This window comes from Danio rerio, chromosome 3 (genome assembly GCF_052040795.2).
Source record: "Danio rerio strain M-AB ecotype USA chromosome 3, GRCz13ab, whole genome shotgun sequence".
Taxonomy (NCBI): Eukaryota; Metazoa; Chordata; class Actinopteri; order Cypriniformes; family Danionidae; genus Danio; species Danio rerio.
The window spans coordinates 17,009,211-17,029,661 of NC_141023.1; the positions used below are offsets into that span (position 1 = coordinate 17,009,211).

General features: G+C 36.2%; 1 protein-coding gene across 1 annotated transcript in view; it reads left to right on the plus strand.

The window, feature by feature from the left end:
- rab5c (RAB5C, member RAS oncogene family) overlaps positions 1-20,050 on the plus strand; it is a 36,335-nt gene extending 16,285 nt beyond the window's left edge. Inside the window, 5 exon segments of the mRNA NM_201501.1 lie at positions 2,918-3,262; positions 8,633-8,784; positions 15,423-15,545; positions 16,111-16,204; positions 18,675-20,050. Coding sequence (NP_958909.1) covers positions 3,094-3,262; positions 8,633-8,784; positions 15,423-15,545; positions 16,111-16,204; positions 18,675-18,802 — 666 coding nt within the window. The 5' untranslated portion in view covers positions 2,918-3,093 and the 3' untranslated portion in view covers positions 18,803-20,050.
- The last annotated feature ends 401 nt before the right edge of the window (positions 20,051-20,451 follow it).

Consider the following 20,451-nt stretch of genomic DNA (forward strand, 5'->3'; position numbering starts at 1 on the left):
TTGAAACGAACTCTGGCGATTGTAGTGAGAAAGCAATATGAACTAATGAACCAGGCTATATCACAGTGTATTATGGATATATTGGCATATATGGCTATATGAAGAGAGAAATATGAGTAGGGTGGGATGTCATTCCTACTGGTAATTGTTCGTTTCATGTCAAATACGAAAGTAAAAGCCTGCTGAACTACTAATTAGAGCTGTTTATCCGTTAGGAAAATTGACTGAACTGCAGTCTTGGTCTATCTGTGATGTAAAGCCTATATAATTCTCTCTATAATGTAAAGCCTATAATGCATAATTCTAGCCAAGGCTAAGTATAAGAAAGTCTTACCTCTGATTTATATCTGGTGACGATGTCTGTGGGTGTCACCATTCAAAATTAAAGCTCAGCTTTTCGCTCATAATGTCTTATTGCTCATCGTCATATATTAAAATAAGGATGCATGACAGCTGAGCGGGACTGAAAAATAAACCGTGGAACTCTAACCACTGTGAGAAGTTTACTCGCACATAACTTGTTTTAGCTATTCTAGTCCGTTTAGAAACTTTGCAGTGTGAAATTGAACCGCACCAAGAACAAAAATAAACCTTGTAACAATTTGTAAAAAGAGGTGTGAAAGCACCCTAAAACATTTGAGCACGAGAAACTGCAAAAAATACACACACCAAAAACTTTTCTTAGAATTTTTTTTGTCTTGTTTTTAGTCCAAATCTCAAAATTTCAAACTGAAAAAATGATTGTTTTGCTTCCCCCTTTGGCAGATTATTTTGCTTGTTTTAAGGAAACGCTTACTCAACTTCGACTTATGATCTCCGAAAGTAAAAACAAAACATTTATTTTTTACTCGATTTATGTGTTTTTGTTTTAGATATTTGGTCTAGAAATGAGACAAAAACTCTAAGTTAGAAAAGCATTTTTTGCAGTTGGATTAATTTCATTTCTCTGCCAGAAAACTGTTAGACTCCCCAGAAAAAAAAATTCAAATAGAGCTATCCAAACCACAAATAAATAAATACAAAACTGGTGGAAATATTTGTATTGCTATATACATCACAGAAAAACAAATATAAAATAGTGCTCATTTAGTAAAGGCACAGCTAAACAGATGTGTTTTAAGTCTTGATTTGAATGTGCCTAATGTCGGAGCACATCTGATCATTTCTGGAAGCTGATTCCATCAGCGAGGCATTTAGTAACTGAAGACAGATTTACCCTGCTTTGACTGAACTCTTGGAATTTCTAGTTTGCTTGATCCTAATCATCTGAGTGATCTGTTAGGTTTGTATTCAGTGAGCGTATCTGTAATGTATTGAGTTCCTAGACCAGGGGTCACCAAACTTGTACCTGGAGGGCCAGTGTCTTGCAGATTTTAGCTCCAACCCTAATCAAACACACCTGAACAAGCTAATCTTAGTCTTACTTGGTATACTTGAAACACCCAGGCAGGTGTGTTGAGGCAAGTGTGAGCCAAACCCTGCAGGGACACTCTCCAGGACCGAGATTGGTGACCCCTGTCCTAGACCATTTAGTGATTTATAAACAAGTAGTAATACTTTGAAATCTATTCTGAATGTAACTGGGAGCCAGTGTAAAGACCTGAGGACAGGTGTACTGTGCTCTGATTTTCTGGTTCTGGTCAGAATCTTGCCGCAGCGTTCTGAATGAGCTGCAACTGACTGTCTTTTTGGGAAGGCCAGTGAGTAGTCCATTACAGTAATCCACCCTAATGGTGATAAAAGCATAACCAAGCCTCTCTAAGTCAGTGGTCACCAAACTTGTTCCTGGAGGGCCGGTGTCCTGCAGATTTTAGCTCCAACCCTAATCAATCACACCTGAACAAGCTAATCAAGGTCTTACTAGGTATACTTGAAACATCCAGGCAAGTGTGTTGAAGCAAGTTAAGGCTGATTTATACTTCTGCGTCAAGCACCGGCGTATGCTACGGCGCTGACGCATAGCCCTTCGCCGTGGCCATCGACGTCGCTGACGTGGACCTCTCATAAAATGTAACTACACGTCGCAACAACGCGTAGCGCAAGCTCTGTGTATGGTCGGCTTGGTAGCGCTGACGAGTCTGGGCGGGACCGAGAGCCGCGCGAATGGCGCGAGCGATTGTTTACAAGTGTGGAGTCCCGTGAAGGAGCTCCAGATGGAAAGTTTTGTTCTGTGTTTACCTCAGTTAAAGTTGTTGCACGTCCACCGGTTCCTGCCTCAAAATGAGCGAGTTTGAGTCACTTGTACAACCAGGAAGTGTTCAGGAAAACCAAAACAGAAGTAAAGAAACTCTACACAGAGGAACATTTACACCTCACTGCCAACTAGCGTTTCGGAAGTGTTAATGCAGCAGACCAACAGAGACAGCGCGCAGAAGTATAAATGCACAGCTGCGCGCGTTGCCTGCGCCATGAGTTACGCCGGTCACTTGACGCAGAAGTATAAACCAGGCTTTAGAGCTAAACCCTGCAGGGACACCGGCCCTCCAGGACCAGGATTGGTGACCCCTGCTATAAGTATTCACTGGAAACAAAGCTTCTAATTCTTGCAATGTTTTTGAGATGTTAGTATGCTGATTTAGTTACTGTTTTGACATGACTATTGAAACTCTGACTCCATTATCTAAATCAATTTTACACATATAAAAAATAATTATAACCTAAATAGATTGTTGAATGTTTTATGATATGCTGTAATAAATTTGAACGTGCATTGTTTTTCTTATTGTTTACAATGTATACATAGACATTACATGAAACATTAGGTCATGAAAATTGACTTGAAAGTCCTGGAAAAGTCCTGGAATTTTAGTAGTAAAAATGTGTATGAACCCTGTAATACGGTCATGTTGACGGAACACAAATCGGTTGTGTGAAACAGCTTTTCTTAGTGTGTTTTTGTTTCTCCTGTTTCCTCTAGGTTTATCCATCCAGCAGGAGCCGCCTCTCCATCCTTTTCTCACTTTCTTTCCCTGATTCTCTGTCTCTCTCTCTCCTGAACTCTGCTGATCCTGGTTCAGGAAAGCTTGTCGAATCCATCGAGTCCCCCTCTCAGATCCAGTCAGCCTCTCCTCTCCTGTTGTCCAGCCTGTTGGCATGGCGGGGCGAGGTGGACCAGCGCGGACCAACGGTGCCGCCCCCGTCGGGAACAAAATCTGCCAGTTTAAGCTTGTGTTGCTGGGAGAGTCTGCAGTAGGCAAGTCCAGCCTGGTGCTGCGCTTCGTCAAAGGCCAGTTTCACGAGTACCAGGAGAGCACCATTGGAGGTGAGCTGGAGTGTGTTCGTGAACTTGCCTAATTCAGTATTGCAGACTTTCCTCACACTTTTTAAAATATTTAAAATAAAATTTGCAGAACAAATATGCATACAGCAAATTAATTAGTCTTAATTTGACAGTTTTATTTTAGTTCTTATTTTTTTTAATTTAATTTTAGTTTTTAGTTTTATTCAATTTTTTTAGTTTATTTATTTATTTTTTATTTATATTTAAATTTTTCTTTAATTTATTTTTATCCAATGTATTTTATTTATTTAAAGTAATTTTTATTTAAATGAAATGAAATTAATTTAAATAAATAAAATAAATTGAATAAAACTAAAAACAAAAAACAAAATTATTTAAATTTAAATAAAATAAAGCTACAATAAAATAATTTAAATTTAGTTTTACAGGCTTCTTTGAATTGAACATTAAAGTTTTTATTGAAAATATTTTGCTACATTTCAAATATCTTTTAAGTAAGTGCATTCTAAATTGGGTTAGGGTTATGTCGCCTTTAAAGTATAACACACACAAGCTTGTTTTAAAACATGGTAAACTTGTGGTAGTGAGATTGTGTTGAACGCTCAAAATAGGCCAAATGCTCTGTATAGATGTGGTTGTGTGGGGAGAGGGCTGGGCTTTTTTAAAAGCAGACAAGCTGGTTCTTACTCTCTAATCACCTGACTAACACATGAGTTATACTGGAGAATAAAACGCACACACACGCGCTTCTGCATGTGCACACATCTGATCTCATAACAAAGCACGTGCGTTTGCTGTGCACACAGTTTCAAATGGTATTCTTCTTTATGGTTAAAAGGTAGATTTCTTGTTTTTCACTTTTTAAAAAGAATTTTAGACAGTATTTGGATGGTAATTGCTTTTCTTAGGGTAATGAAGGGGATTTTCACCATTTACAGGGGGTAGTTGGTGACTTTATTGCCGTCGAAAAATGTCAGTGTTTTTCATTACCATTTACCATTTTCGATATTGTGGGGAACAAATTTCGCAACATTGAAGTAAAAAGGGAAAAAATATAACTAAACCATATAATGCTTATCGGGCATTTATCTGCATTTATCTTTAAATGATATTTTTCAAGGTATTGTATCCAAGTTGGAAATTCCAGTATCGTCACAACACGACTTAATAGTCTCGTAACATCTGATTGAGCATGTGAATAATCGTGTGAGATGTGCAATTTTGGGTTTGTAGGGTTACAAACTTAGGCGTCCACAGTGATTTAACTCATGATTTCAGATGAAGATAATTTCACAGAGGAGCAATGGCGATTTTTTTTTTTTTTTTTTTTTTTTTGGTAACACTTTGATACTTACTCTCAGGGCCATTTATATCGAATTAGATTGTTAGCCACACCATGTTGGTGTTTCGTAACATCTAATTTTTCAGATGTCGTTAGCCTAACGCTCAACCCCCAACCTGGAGGACCAGGATACACACAACCACTACTAACAATTTAGCTTTAGCCCACCTATAGCGCATGTCTTTAGACTTAGAAACTAGAGCACCCGGAGTAAACTCGCATGATCACCTGAGGAACCCACTCGAACTGGATGAAGTTGAGTTAATAAAGCATTTATTAACATACAAAGTCACTATCATATATGCCTGAATAATAAGATATAATATATAAATGTTAATTTGAACAGTTTATTAATCATTTACTTACACATTAAAAGGGATCGCAAAACTATTCTTAAATAATTGGTTAATAAATAGTGTAATACTTAATTTAATAATGAAAGATTAATCATTAACAAGGTATGAAAATGCAATCATTAAACACATTATACATGTGCTTGTCAAGAGAATACAGCATTTGTAGATGTATCTATTAATGTAGAATAAATCCTTAACAAACAATGAATTAACTATTTGCTAGTGCTTATTAAATGATTCATAGTGTGTAGTTATAAAAAATAACAATAATATTAAGTTAATCTTAAAAAAAATTGTTTAAACTTCATTGACTAAGTTATGTAACATAAAACATTTGATTTATTGATTTATTGATTTATTTTTGTTATATAATTTTTTACAGTGCGAGCTAAAGAGTTCAGAGAGGAAGGAGTTTGGTCACCGTAAGGAAAAGGAAACCATCAACAATGGGATTTCCTGAGTGTGTGTGTGTGCTATTGTGTCCCTCAGTTTTTTTTTATGTTGTTAGTGTCCGTTCTTTTAAGTGAATTAGATTACGGGCATTCATATATTAGGGTTTAGTCATATAATTAGTAAGATATTCTAGGATAAAATCAGACATAAGGAGGGAAAAGTGCTGGGAATGAGATTTGATATGGGCCGGATACCGCTGTCTTGCAAAGGGCTGACAATAAGAGAAATCCTCAGCACTTTTTTTTCCCCCCCTTCTACATATTTTCCTTCAATGCCATCATCATCCTGTCGTCAGTGAGCTGGTCAAAGATCACAGTGTTTAGTGGTGTGAAGAAATGAATGCGAGCTGCAAACATGTGATCGTGCCGCCTGACTCAGCACAAAGTTTTAGGCCGAAGGGATTAGAACCTTATTTTGTGGATCTACTCACTTCCTGTATGTGCCATTTTGATGTGTTTGAGAAATCTACATTATATTATGAACAGTTTCAGTGTTTAAATGTTTCTGTGTGGTTTCTAAACTGTTAGTGGTTGTTAGCATGTTTTGTTGGGTGTTTGGAAGTGTATCATCTCATATCTAATGAGGATATATGTGTACAGTGCAGTTCCTTAAATTTTAGGTCAGCAATTTTAATTGAAATTACACTTTAACTATTTTCAATCTTAATATAATATAACATAACATAACATATAACATAACATAACATAACATAACATAACATAACATAACACAACATAACATAATATAATATAATATAATATAATATAATATAATATAATATAATATAATATCTGTGTTTGCAAAGCTGATAGTGTTATTAACACCACCAGTGGCATTTAATAGGTGACGCATAGATGAATATGTAAATAAATTCCCTGTTTCTCTCATATCAGGTAAGCAAATAAAATGAGAAAAAAATAAATAGCATCTGATCTTAGAAATATTTATATACATGCGAGGCATAATTTTCATTCTTCAACACCATTAAATCTTTTTTTATGTCAGTATATTATAAAATGGAATTATACTCGCCATCATTACTTGTAACCTCAGTTTTAGTGCTACTTTTGATCTATTTGGTGCATTCTGTCTAATTAAAATAATTATTATAAAATATAGTATTTAAAATATTTTATAGGACATGGTCACCCACTGAAGCGAAGCAGGGCTGTGTCTGGTCAGTACCTAAATGGGGAGACCATGTGGGAAATCTATCTATATCTGCTGGAAGAGCTGCTAGTGAGGCCAGCAGGGTCTGTGTGGGCCTAATGCCCCAGTATAGTGAAGGGGACGCTAGGACGCTATACTGCTCAGTGAAAACCATTTTTTGGATGAGACGTTAAACCGAGGTCCTGACTCTCTGCGGTTATTAAAAATCCCAGGATGTCCTTCGAAAAGAGTACGGGTATAACCACAGTATCCTGGCCTCTGTCCATCATGGCCTGGTTTATACTTGACGCGTCCGCTAATTTGCTTGAGTGCGTGCGGGAAATGTGACTTCATCGATGTGTTTGCAGAGATTTGATTTGTTTATGCACAGTATAATTACGGCAAATTTTTTTTTTTATTTAAATTTTTTTTTTGAGACTCGAGCGAACAGTGCGTGCGGTGCTGCGCTTAATTTGAGTTGAATGTAAAACACTTTAAAATGATTTTGTATGAAACGGGTATGACAGTACAGACATCTTTGTAAACCGTCCATGCATGATAATAGGAATAACCAGATGACCAATCATTCTTGGCTAGAAACTGCAACAACAGTGGGAAAGGAGGAAAGTTTTTTTCTTTTTTTTTTTTAAAGTTTAGAAAAATTTGAAGGATAAGTTTGTTAAAGCAAAAACAAAATTCCATGGCAAAAATGGAGACCCGCGTGGTTTTAATAAACAATTGCAGAATATGTTTTTCCATCATTCATAGGTTTTACACTGATGTATATCTAACAATTTTGAACTTAATTATTGAATTTAATTATATATTACAATTTTTATTATTATTAATATGACTTAATTCTGGATACTTCCTACTTCTGTTTATCCATCCAATTTTATGGTTAGTTTCTTTTGACTGCCCCTTGAAATTTTAAAGAATATCACAATGGCGAACGCATCAAGTATAAAAGCCTTGTCCGTTTCGTGAGGTGTGTGCGCAGTTAGCAGAGGTCCACGGCGCCAGGTGAAAGCATAAATCAGGCTTAACAATCCTGATATCATAATTGGCTTCTTCATCACTCTGTGTCCTCTCTATCAAAAAGGTGGTGTGCAGTTTGGCGCCTGTTGCATCAACCAGGTGGATGAGGAGATTTCCTCCAACACATTATGAAGCACTTTTAGTGCCGAAAAGTTACTATTATTAACACTAGTGAATTAGCGGATGTAATGATGTTTGCTTTAGTGTTAATGCAAATGCAGACTTCTTTCATGAAACTGAATTTTCTGGAGTTGAAACATACTAATGAAAACGCAGTGCTTCTAGTGATTAGAGTTTTGAGGTGTAAAAGGTATCTGAGGCATTTTGAGCTTTCGACCACTTCTACAGGGAGTAGAAAACACATGATTAAACCCTCCTGTGCACAAATCCAAAAAAGACCACCTGCTTTCCACCTACCGATCCAATTCTGAAACATTATACAGTTTGCAGTAGCACACTAGCCATATGGGATTTAACCTTTACTGTCTGATATTGCATTTTGATTTGCAGGTAAAAAAAAAAGTTTTCTTACCAGCCCTAAAATATATTTTTGCAGCTGTCATGTAATGTAACATGCAGATGTGGCAATAAACAAACAAACAAAAATCCAAGGAATCAGGAAAGTGAACAAAAAAACAAAAAGACAGCTAAAAAGTATTAAAGTTATTCAAATGCGATCAGATCACTCAGAAAGCATCCTGTTTCAGGTGTAAACATTCTATTTGTTAAATTCTGCTCTACTAAACTGGAGTATGCAAAATATACTGTGCAAAATTTTAAGCGGAAAAACTGCCATTGCCTTCCATTAGTATTTTTTGTTTCTATTATGAATGTCAACTGCTGTTTCATTTCCTTCAGCATTCTTAAGAATATCTTGTTTTGTGTTCGCAGAAGACAGACATTTACAGGCGTTTACACCACTTGAAAGTTGATAAATAAGGAAATGCACTCTCTCTTTAAATAGCTCCGCAATAAGGAAGCGCTAACAGTAACATTTTGGATCGTATAAACTGATTGACATCATGTCCTAAATATTTCTGTTTCTTTTTTCAGCTGCTTTCCTCACACAGACACTCTGCTTGGACGATACGACAGTAAAGTTTGAGATCTGGGACACGGCCGGACAGGAGCGGTATCACAGTTTGGCCCCTATGTATTACAGAGGAGCCCAGGCAGCCATCGTCGTCTACGACATTACTAACACAGTACGTGGTCGCATAATTTAGAAAATCAAAACTTGTAAATCAGAGTTTGATCATATGTGTGTTTGTCTTGGTTATTAGGATGTCTGTGGGGTCTTAAATTCACTCAGATATTGTGTCAATCATTTTAAACAGGTTTTAATTTTTCTATGCCCAAGTAAAGCTACGTAATCAGGCTGACAGCCATCACCAATAATCCATCTCAAAACTTTTTTTTTTATATTTTAAGATTAATTTTTTTATATATATTTTAAAAGTATTTTTTGTATTTTATATATAATTTTTATACATTTTGAAACTATATTTTATTAGGGATGCACCGATCCCGATACTTAGATTGGATATCGGTTCGATACTGTATATTTTTGCCGGGTCGGGTATCGGCCAGCTGGCACCGATCCAAATCCGATCTTGCGTGTGCGCTATATTCTGTGTAATTTATAAGCCAACAAAAGCCACGAAGGTAGCCTGTTATAGGGCACTAGAAAGTTGTCATGTAGGCCTAATATATATTAAACTATCTGAAGCCATTCTATAGCTTAATGTGAAGCACAGATGAATATTCAAGTGCTTAAATTCATGTTTAATTCAGCTCTTCCTGCCGCTGCGCCTGTCAATCATTCTCCATTCATTCACAATGCAAACTGCGTGTCTCGTTTATGACAACACGAAAAATGTTCTCCAAGACTATTTGTTCCTGTTAATATAAGTAATCAGTGGAGAAATGCATTTAGTCTTGCATTAAATGGCTTCATTTTGACCTGCAACATGGAGTTCATTGCTGTTTCTAAATCATGTTGTGCTGTGTCTGTTAGCTCAGCAGATCACAATCGCAACACTGGAGTATAGAGGGTTATTAGCTGCTCTTCACACACAAAGTAGGCCTACCTGAAACTTTAAATTAGAAAAGGCTTAATAATACATTGGACAGATCCTCAAAGCACTGATTTCTCCCCTTTGTGCTGCTGTTTTGGAAGTGTTCACAAATACAGGAGGGCTGCACGCTGTGTCTCAGTGATGCATTAAGCGCTTCATTCATGCACCGGCTGCGCAGATGCGACATGCGTTGCTTTGTAAAATTATTCTTACAATAAGTTTCTGTTCTCTCATCCTTCCAACTAAATTTATTCTTCTGAGGGGAATACTTTAAGTGCTGCAAATAGTTTGTAAAGCCTGGCTCATTGTGGTCAGAGTAGCTGATTATATTAAGAAAAGTGAAACTGACGAGCGCAATATGGATTGTCATTAACAGGAATATAGGCTACTCTGAAACTGTGAAAATTTTACTGTAATTTTATTGATATTAATATATTATTTTATATTAATATATTAATATAATACATTATAAATATATTTATTTAACAGACCTCTTTGTTAGTTTGTGCGATGAAGCATATAAGCGGACCTTGTTTTATATAAGCATATATAAATCCTATATAAGCGGACCTCAGATAATCTTGTTTATTTTTTAGATAACTGACCAACAAAATATACATTAAAATAACCAACAACTTAGTTTCAAAAAGAAAATTTTTCAGACATGCTTTCAGTTTCACCGTCTCACTCTCGGGTAGTTTAGGGGAGGGAATGTTTATTAAGGAAAACTGGCCTCAGACAGATAAGTTTAGTCTGCATCAAACCTGCAAAAAAAAATAAGGCTTTGCTAAAAGGCTGGTTATTTTACCAACGATTAGTGTCATTAGTGGTAGTCTATTACAGATTTCAAAGGAAAATCTGAAAATTAAAAAAAGGAACATAAGCTGGACCACAACAGATCAATGTCATAAGGAATGCTCAAAAAATGTAGCCTAGTTTACACCAAGCATCATAATTTTCATAGGTCTGTTATTTTTTGCTAAAGAAGATATATTATTTCAGTTTATGAGAATTATAAAAACTGTATTATGTAAAAAAAATATATATATATATATATATATATATATATATATATATATATAATATATATATATTAAGGGTGAAGCCGAACCCGAATACGGTTTTCGGAAAGGCACGAATAGCGTGTTTTTACGAATACTTATTTCGAACAAATACTTGAAAAATTATTTGTATTCGGGAGCAAGAAAAGCATTATATCAAAAAGCAGCGTTTCCTCCTGAGACCACAGTGCGTGAGTGAGAGAGAGAGAGACGCTCAGTCGGAGGGCGGGGCAGAGGTAAAAGGTCTCTCTCTGGCACAAGCTTCTCCACAGCAGCAGACTGAGAAGGCTCGGCTGAGCGAAAAAAATACTTCTCTGCATCACTATTTTTGTTAAATAGATTTTTGTACCTTAATTGGGTTCCAGATGCAGTTTATAAACTTGTAGCAGAGTTTGTTCGGGATTTTCCATTACGCTGCATTTTTGAAGTTTGCAATCGGGTGCTCTGTTTACGCAACGTTAGCTCTGTAAGCGCGGTAATTTAGACAATAGACTGTTGACAGAGTAACGTTAACATTCGTTTATAAAGGTTAAAACTATGCTTTTGCAGTTGTGTCGAATAGTATGCACTTATGGGAGTTATATGGTACGTCTAAATAACTCTTTTGCAGACAGCAAGATATATGCTATAGGCTAGTTAACCTTAGCATAGCTTCCCGTCACTTTTTATTAACTTGAAACCTCAAATACATTTGGGCACCATGAAAAAGAGTGAGACTGCTGCTGAGCCATTTCTTAGTCCTCCACCAGTAAAAAAAAAATAAAACTTCATGTTCTTTGTGGAAGCATCTTACAGTCAGTGGTGCTGCAGATAAAACTAACTGATACTGTATAATGTGTGCAAAAGTGAAATCAGCAGAGGCAGAGATATTAAACATCTGTCAACATCTTCTATGCATAATCATTCATTTTCTTTTCGGCTTAGTCCCTTTATCAATCTGGGGTTGCCACGGTGGAATGAACCACCAATTTATCCAGCATATGTTTTACGCAGTGGCTGCCCTTCCAGCTGCTACCCAGCACTGGGAAACATCCATACACTCTCTTTCACACACATACAATAGGGACAATTTAGCTTACCCAATTCACCTGTATTGCATTTGTTTGGACTGTGGGGGAAACCGGAGCACCCGGAGGAAACCCACGCCAACATGGGGAGAACCCAGTCGAGGCTCGAACCAGCAACCTTCTTGCTGTGAGGCGACAGTGCTACTCACTGTGCCACCGCGCAACCTTCTATGTAATGTATTATCACATGCACTAAAAGCATCCTCTCCTGATACTGTCCATGAACCCCCCAAAAGCATCAATCCCCTCAATCAGCACAGCTATGTACTGCTAAATCCTCCACAAGCACCAAACCATCAACACAGCCACATTCTGCCCCAGCAAGTCAGTTTCAAACATAAAAAAGAAAAAAAAAACAACTTTGTGTCTGTTTTGTGGCAGGCAGATGATAATAGCAGGGCTGTATCTTTTAGTATTATATAGAATACTTTTGTTCTGCCAGATCTCCCAGGCAGGGTTTTATTTAGATTTATTTAGCTTTTTATTATTATTATTATTATTATTTTTTTTTTTTAAAAGCACAGTATTGGCATCGAATCTGTATTGGTCCATACTCAGAATTTTGGTATTGGATCGATTCCAAAAAATGATATCAGCGCATCCCTATATTTTATTTGTTTTTATATTTTATATGTAATTTGTAAAAAAATATTTTTTACATTGTATTATATATATATATATATATATATATATATATATATATATATATATATATATATATATATATATATATATATATATATATATATATAATTTATTTTATTTATTTATTTATTTTTGCAGCGAGAGAGAGAGAGAGATATTAGACATTTTATCAGCAAATTATACACTGTTAGATATTTTTATAGCAAATTCTCTTAATTGATGAGGTAAAGAAAACTTAAGCATCACATCCCTATTCAAGATCTTTCTTTAATAAAATCTTTAGTGTGTTTAGCTTCTTATAAGTCTAAAATTTCACTCATAATGACCTAAAAGGGTCCTAAACCTGCAGAACCCCTGGTTATATGAGATCTCAGTTGCAATGTGACTTTGGCTGACATCACCGTTTTAAGCAGGAAAGGTCTGAATACTAAGGCTTCACCTGACTGACTTCTGGGGTTAATTATTATTCTGCAGGACACAATCAGACCTTTGCTCAAAGTCAAGGGTGGCTGCGCAGTTGCTGGTAGCAAACTTTAAGGGATAGTTCACAAATTAAATGATAATGACAAGAAAACTCAAGAATTGTTTCAGCTTATTTTAAATAAGTCGTTTGAGCAAACAGCAAATATCATTTTTTGTGTAAATAAACAGCAATTTAGATTTAAAAAATGACGTTTGCTGTTTGTTTAATGTACTTAAAATAAGCTGGAATAACACAATTCTTGTGGTTTTTGAGGGGACAATTTAATAGTTTTAAGTTCAATTCAGTTGAATTTGTGAACACTAATAAGATAGCTTAATTACTTCATGTTGTCCCAACACAAATCGATTTTAGGGAAGCCAGCATTTTTATAGTCTACTTGGGGACTGTAATGCATGTCAATGGCGATCATTCCTTTGAAAGTTAAAAATGTAATACACAAGTAAAATTCAATGTATTGCCTGGAGCCACAGGAATAAAACAAAGTTTTCTAAAGCAAAACAGTCAGTCTGTTTATGAACATTAACATAATTTACATTAGTGGTGTAACGGATCTCAAATCTCACGGTTCGGATCACACTACAGTTTTTGAGTCACAGATTGGACAATTTTTCAGCAAAAAAGGGAGGGGACTAATACATTTGCTTTCCATTTATACAAATATATTACTGCAAAACCCATTGGTTTTAACAAAAATAATATAGAACCTGTAAATCTATTAAAAATTTAATAAAAAAAGAACCAGCTAAAAAAAAAAGGAAAATATTGAACTCAAAAAAATTATCTTTGCTACTGTTGCTGGTAATGCTAAATATAGCAATCTAACATCTTGCACAACTTATACTGTTTATTTCCAATTGATGAGTCAACAGTTCACACTTTCATTATAAGTGGATCACCTTTGAAAACCTATTCAGTGACATAATCTTAATGGTTGTTTGTCGCCACCTATTGGTTAAACACTGTAATTACTACAACATTCACAACGTCAAGTTCCATTAAACGGTGGTTTTAATCTTTACCATAAACATCAGTGTTTATATCTGAACTATAAACTGTTCTCTCAGAACTTCTGTGTTATTTAATGGTTTGTAACTAACTGAAAGTGTAAAAACTGAACCGCTTATAATCAAAGGCAGATTTAAAAGCAGCGCTTTGAAGGATTAATATGCAAATCATTATTATCATTTATCATTCATGTTGCGCGGGTTTGAAGTGAGATCACGATCTTTTAATGTTTCATTGTGCAGCTTTACACTGAATGTATTAATGCAGGCTAAACAAACAGTGACAGAAAACACCTTTAATTAATATCCTAAAAAAGAGTTTAGGTCCCACCACAACTTTTTCTGTCGTCATTATATTTTACAGGGAAGCCAAAATGCTTTCATACACGTGATTTAAAAGACTCAGGAGGCGATCTCTTTCTCTGCAATTGTTATAAATGTTGGATTAACCTACAAGTTCAAAAAAGATGTTAATCCGCAGATCACTTTTGTTTCGAACTGTGGGTCAACAACTGTGATCCGTTACACCCCTAATTTACATACATTAGCTTAAATGGGTAGTTTAATAATGTAGAAACATATGACTTTTGTTGTTTTAAAAATTCCTAAATCTTTTTATGACAGTTTTTCACATGGTGTCCAAAGATCCTTAAAGTCTTAAATTCCATAGTATGAAAGCAGTAGTATATAGTATAAAAATAAATTAAAATGCAATTATTTAAAATGTCTGAAATCTGTGTTTTAAATGTCTCAAAAATGCAATCGAACCGATCCCGTGAAGAAAATTTTGTTTCCTTTTTGATATGTACCGAAAATCTCTATTTGAAAAGTCTATTTGTCACCTAGAATAAAATAGGCTGACCCCAATAAAATACATGTCCTGGGGATTTCACTTATGAAGTGGTCAGAGTAGCTTGTTATGACTGTTGAGAACTGTTATGCTTTTTTAATATGTATGTTTTAAATATTAAAATAAGGGCTGCATGGTGGCACAGTGGGTAGCACAATCGCCTCACAGCAAGAAGGTCACTGGTTCAGGCCTTGGCCGGGTCAGTTGGCCATTCTCTGTGGAGTTTGCATGTTTTCCCTGTGTCTGCGTGGGTTTCCTCCGGGTGCTCCGGTTTCCCCCACAGTCCAAAGACGAGGTGTATAGGTGAATTGGGTGGGCTAAATTGTCTGTAGTGTATGTGTGTGAATGAGTTTCCCAGTGATGGATTGCAGCTGGAAGGGCATCTGCTGTGGAAAACATATGCTGAATAATTTGGCGGTTCAATCCGCTGTGGCGACCCCAGATAAATAAAGGAATTAAGCCAAAAAGAAAATGAATGAATGAATAAAATTAAATGAAAATAAATTACTTTATTTTCATGATTATTTGATTGAATAGAAAGTTTGAAGGAAATCATTTCTTTAACTAGAAATTTATTGTATAATTACAGTGTATATAATAATATATTTCGAAATTCTTAACTTTTTATTCATTATCTTTTCCCCTCTCTTTCAGGACACATTTACTAGAGCAAAGAACTGGGTGAAGGAGCTGCAGCGCCAGGCCAGTCCAAATATCGTTATTGCTCTGGCAGGCAACAAAGCAGATCTGGCCAACAAGAGAGCCGTTGACTTTCAGGTAAACTTTTAAAACCAAACCGACCTGTATGGCTTCTAAAATTATTATTATTATTATTATTATTATTATTATATGGTTTCCAAAAATTTTTAAAGTCTTAAAACATCGTAAATTTTAACTTACTTACTTATTAGGCCTTAAAAGTTCTACATTTACTGAAAAAAATGTCTCATAGGACTTAAATCCTTTTAAACAAGTCTTAATTTGTATTTGTTCATGTCTCCAATTACCAACAATCCATCTGTAAAATTAACCCAAACTCTATTTACCAATATGTTTATTTTTTTCAATGTCAAAAAATGTTAAAAAAAGTGCATGCATACAACTAGGCTTTGCTTGTTTTAACACATTATTTAAAATATGTGGCAAAGAAATAACTAATTACCGAAAAACCAAAAACCTCTTATCTGCATTATCAACTGGCCTATTAGAAAAATATCTTAGTGTTTAGTTCTGTATAAGTCTGAAATTGCATTCATAAAGGTCTAAAAGGGCTTAAATTTGACTTTGTGAAGCCTGCAGAAACCCTGTATTATTTTAAACACATGCTCATGTTCCCTTATAGGAGGCCCAGGCATACGCAGATGACAACAGCCTACTCTTCATGGAGACGTCTGCAAAGACCGCCATGAACGTCAATGAGATCTTCATGGCTATCGGTACGATTACTTCTCTTTTACTGACTCTCTTTAACAAAAACAAACCAAAAAAACTTTTTAAACAGCAACTTGACACTAGTTTCACTCACAGCAAAAACAATAAACCACACCTAATCACTCAAATATTGCTCAGGGCTCAACGGTTTGAAGGTTTCACTTTTGTTTATAGATAAATGTATTTTGAAGTGTGTGTGATAAAAGAAAATGGGTAAGTACAAGCCTTCAAAAGACTTATTATTCAGAATGCGTATGTGAATGATTAATAAACTAATCAAATCAACATACACTAACTCATTCTGAATGATCTTAAAAATCCCCAACTACTCCTAAATACAAATGATTTGTAAATAATGTGATACTTAATTTAGTCATGAAAAAATAATCATTAAAAAAGTATAAAAGTACAATTATTAAAAAAATGTTTCTTTTTTTGTTGCCCAGAATATATTTTAGAACTGTAATCACAAAACCATGATATTTTTATCCAAGGTAATCATGCTATTTTTATCCTAGGTAATCATACTGTCAAAATATTGCCCATGCCTATTCAAAATGCATGTAGAAAAGCTATAAAAAAGAACTACAGAATATTCCTTTACGTCCTTTCATTTGCCTATATATAATAATGTAATACTATTAGGGATGTAACAATATTGTAAATACCGTCATACCGCAATAGTAATTTTTTTCAATATTACCGTAGGCGCATGACTTAATAAAACTATATTTCTGAGAAAAGTTTGCTTAGGGAATGAAGTGAACGGGAGGTAGCGGGAACTACAATTCCTATCAGCCTAGGTGTGGCCATCATCCTTTGCAGTTTGTTGTTAGTACAGATCCAGTAATGCGGAAATGGAGTGTGTTGCTAGTAGAGGGGAAGAAAAAGAACTGGAAATGATCGAACCTAAAGCGGGTTTTAAATCGGATGTGTGGAAGCATTTCGGTTTCTTTCTAAAAAGATACGAAAAACGAGAAAAGGTGGCAGACAAAGAAAAAAAACGGGGAATACGACTAAAAACAGTCATGGGGACTGAAGAACACAGCACACTTGTTAGATAGATGCAGACATTAGCCCCTTTCACACATACAGACCTTTCAGGTTGTATGTGTGAACAGGTCCTTTTTGAAAATACCGGTAAATTCGTTTTGGCTATTTTCCGGAAAGAGAAGTTGTAACATTACCGGCAATTTGCCGGAATGCTGCGCTGTGTGAATGCAGAAGGAAGATTGCCGTAATAAGCGCGTGCACGTCTAGAACGTGCTGACGTGAAACGTCTGCTTTAGCCAATCACAACAGTCTGACGCATTTACATCCGCGCGGTTTGTGAGAATAAAAGTCTTTGAATATTTTTCCAGACACATTTAGCTGCTAGAAGTTAATCAGATCACGTTTATATGTTCTTCTTAATGCCAACTGTGTAAATAATCATCGATGAGATGCTTATGATAAGCCGTTGTTTGTTTACCTTCAAGCTTTGCGTGTGCCTGCGAAACAGCCTGTGAGCGCCTGCACACGCACATATTATGAACATCTCGACATGCGAAAGTGATCCTGCGAAAGTTGTTCACAATATTGATCATCCACAGAGTTTGTAATTTAGTCAAATGTTTACAAATACAAGCGCAGCCGTTTAAAGCTCATTTGTGGTGAATGATGTCAGAATTTACCGGTATTTTGGAATTGATGTGTGAATGCTCTTTTCCGGAAAAATTCTGTAACATGCTCGCCTGTGTGAACAGCGCTTTTTTGAATATACCGCTTAAGTCGTTCCGGAAATTTTCCAGATATTTACCAGTATCACTGTGTGAAAGGGGCTATTGACTTGTACCGCAAAGAGACCTCTATCTCACTCATGGCTTGTCCTCTCAAGTGTTGGAAAGACAATGCACAGCGTTACCCACTGCGGTCAACCTTGGCTAAATCATATCTCTCTGTCCCAGAAACCTCAGTCCCAAGTGAGAGGGTTTTTTTCTGTTGCAGGGGACATTGTAAATGCCCTGAGATCGCAGCTTTTGCCAGATTATATTTATATGATAATTTTCCTTAAAAAAAACCCATCTCTGAGTGAGTGATTAAATGTTTAATATGATGAGTTTTCAACAATACTAAATTGAAACGGTTTTTTTTCTACATAGCTTTATAGTTTTTTGTTATTAACATTGAAAAATTGAAGTTCCTGTTTCAAAACTTACAGATAGATGGCTAATTTGTATGTCATTGATATATTCAGTGCTAAGGTAAATAAGTACTTTTGACACTTTTTTCGAGTTTTGTTCATTAGTTTTGTTTTCCTGTAAATTACTCAATAAATACCGTACCGTGCCATTCATACCGAGGTATTACCGTATCGTGAAATTCTAATACCGTTACATCCCTAAATACTATATGTAATAATTATAATATATAATAATGAGTTTATTAGAATATATGACCAAAACACCCATCTTCTATGTTGGTTAACTCTTTTAGCCAAGAAGCTTCCGAAAAGCGAGCCGCAGGGTGGAGCGGGCAGCGGGGGACGGGCCCGAGGAGGGGTGGACTTACAGGAGACGGCGCCTCAGGGAAGAAGCGGCCAGTGCTGTGGAGGCGGAAACTAACCAGTGGACCAATCAGCTGGCAGATGCACCCGAGGACTGATTCAGACACACACAAAAAAAAACACACACACACACACAGTATGAATCCATAGTGTGAGACCCATTCACTTACGACCCAGCTCTTAAAAAAAAATATGGCCAGCGAGACTGTACTATACAGCCTCAGAACTGGAAACGGGCCACCCTTGTAAATCAACATTAATGTTGCCCTCCCAAACAAATACACACACGCGCGCGCATACACATTGAAACTACAACATGTGTGTCTCTGCCATCTATGGTGAGTTATTTGATTCGTCCTATGTAGAAATGAAACGGACACGTGATCTGATCTAATCGCACTTAAAAAACAAACCAAACGACAACAAAAGAGAAGAAATTCCAGACTGCTGCTGGTGGAAAAGCAAGTTGTCTCTCTCTCCCTTGTATTTTTCTCATGTGTATGACAAATTTATTTAACTCGCACTCCCTTTTGGTGGATGCATACTGCCAGTATTGAGTTGCATCTTTCTTCTCCTCGTTCACATCTCTGCTATTTGTCAGAGATGAAGAGAAAAGGTCGAAGAATGAGAAAGCAGGCCATTTTTTTTTTTCTTTCTCCCATCTCCACCAGGCCGTTCTGTAGATTCTGTATTATTTCTATTGTATTAGTCTCTCAGACGTTCCACTACTCCAGCACAGATGAGATCCAGTATATGATTTGATAGGCTTAGATGACTTCTTTTTCTAATCATTTTACATATATCTTGTATATCGAAATGCATTAACAGGTGGCATAACTCCATTGTGTTGTTGTTTCCTTCTTTCCTTTACATTAATGAAATACTTTTTTGAAATCAGACTCAGAGAAAATGAATACAAATTCCTCTGACCAAAATCACAAATATTTACGAGGGGGGGGAAGATATGTTTTCTGTACTTGTATTTTGTTTTTTTCTGTGAATAACGATCCCAAATCAATAGTCGGTTCAGCACCTTCGTAAGAATTGACTTGTTTTTGTACCTTGAGGTCTCTTTGAGTGCACTGGGTATTTCTTTGTCCTCTGACAACACATGTCATTTACCGTCAGTATGGCTCCCTCCTGTTGTTCATGGAAGGACATCTTATCTCGACTGGTGTTTTTTTTCCCAGCATCGCTTGTGAACTAGCATAACTAATGTGAACGGTGACACTCGGACGTCTCCAGCAGGCGCTGAGGAACGAGGGAAGCAATGGACAAACAAATAAACGGAAAAAAACCCACAAACCTAATAGAGCTTGTAATTTTACCAATAAAGGAGGGGAAGGTCTACTTTCTGACTGTTGTGTTATTTATGAACTCATTTTCTTTTCAGCTTAGTTTCTTTATTAATCCGGGGTCACCACAGCGGGATGAACCACCAATTTATCTACCATATGTTTTACGCAGCGAATGCCCTTCCAGCTGCAAGCCATCACTGGGAAACATTTACACACATACACTATGGATGATTTAGCCTCCCCAGTTCACCTATACCACATGTCTTTGGACTTGGTGGGGAAACCGGAGCACATGTTAACTCGCACAAACATGGGGAGAAGATGCAAACTTCACACAGAAATGCTAACTGATCCAGCCGAGGCTCAAACCAGTGACCTTATTGCTGTAAGTGCTACCCACTATGCCACC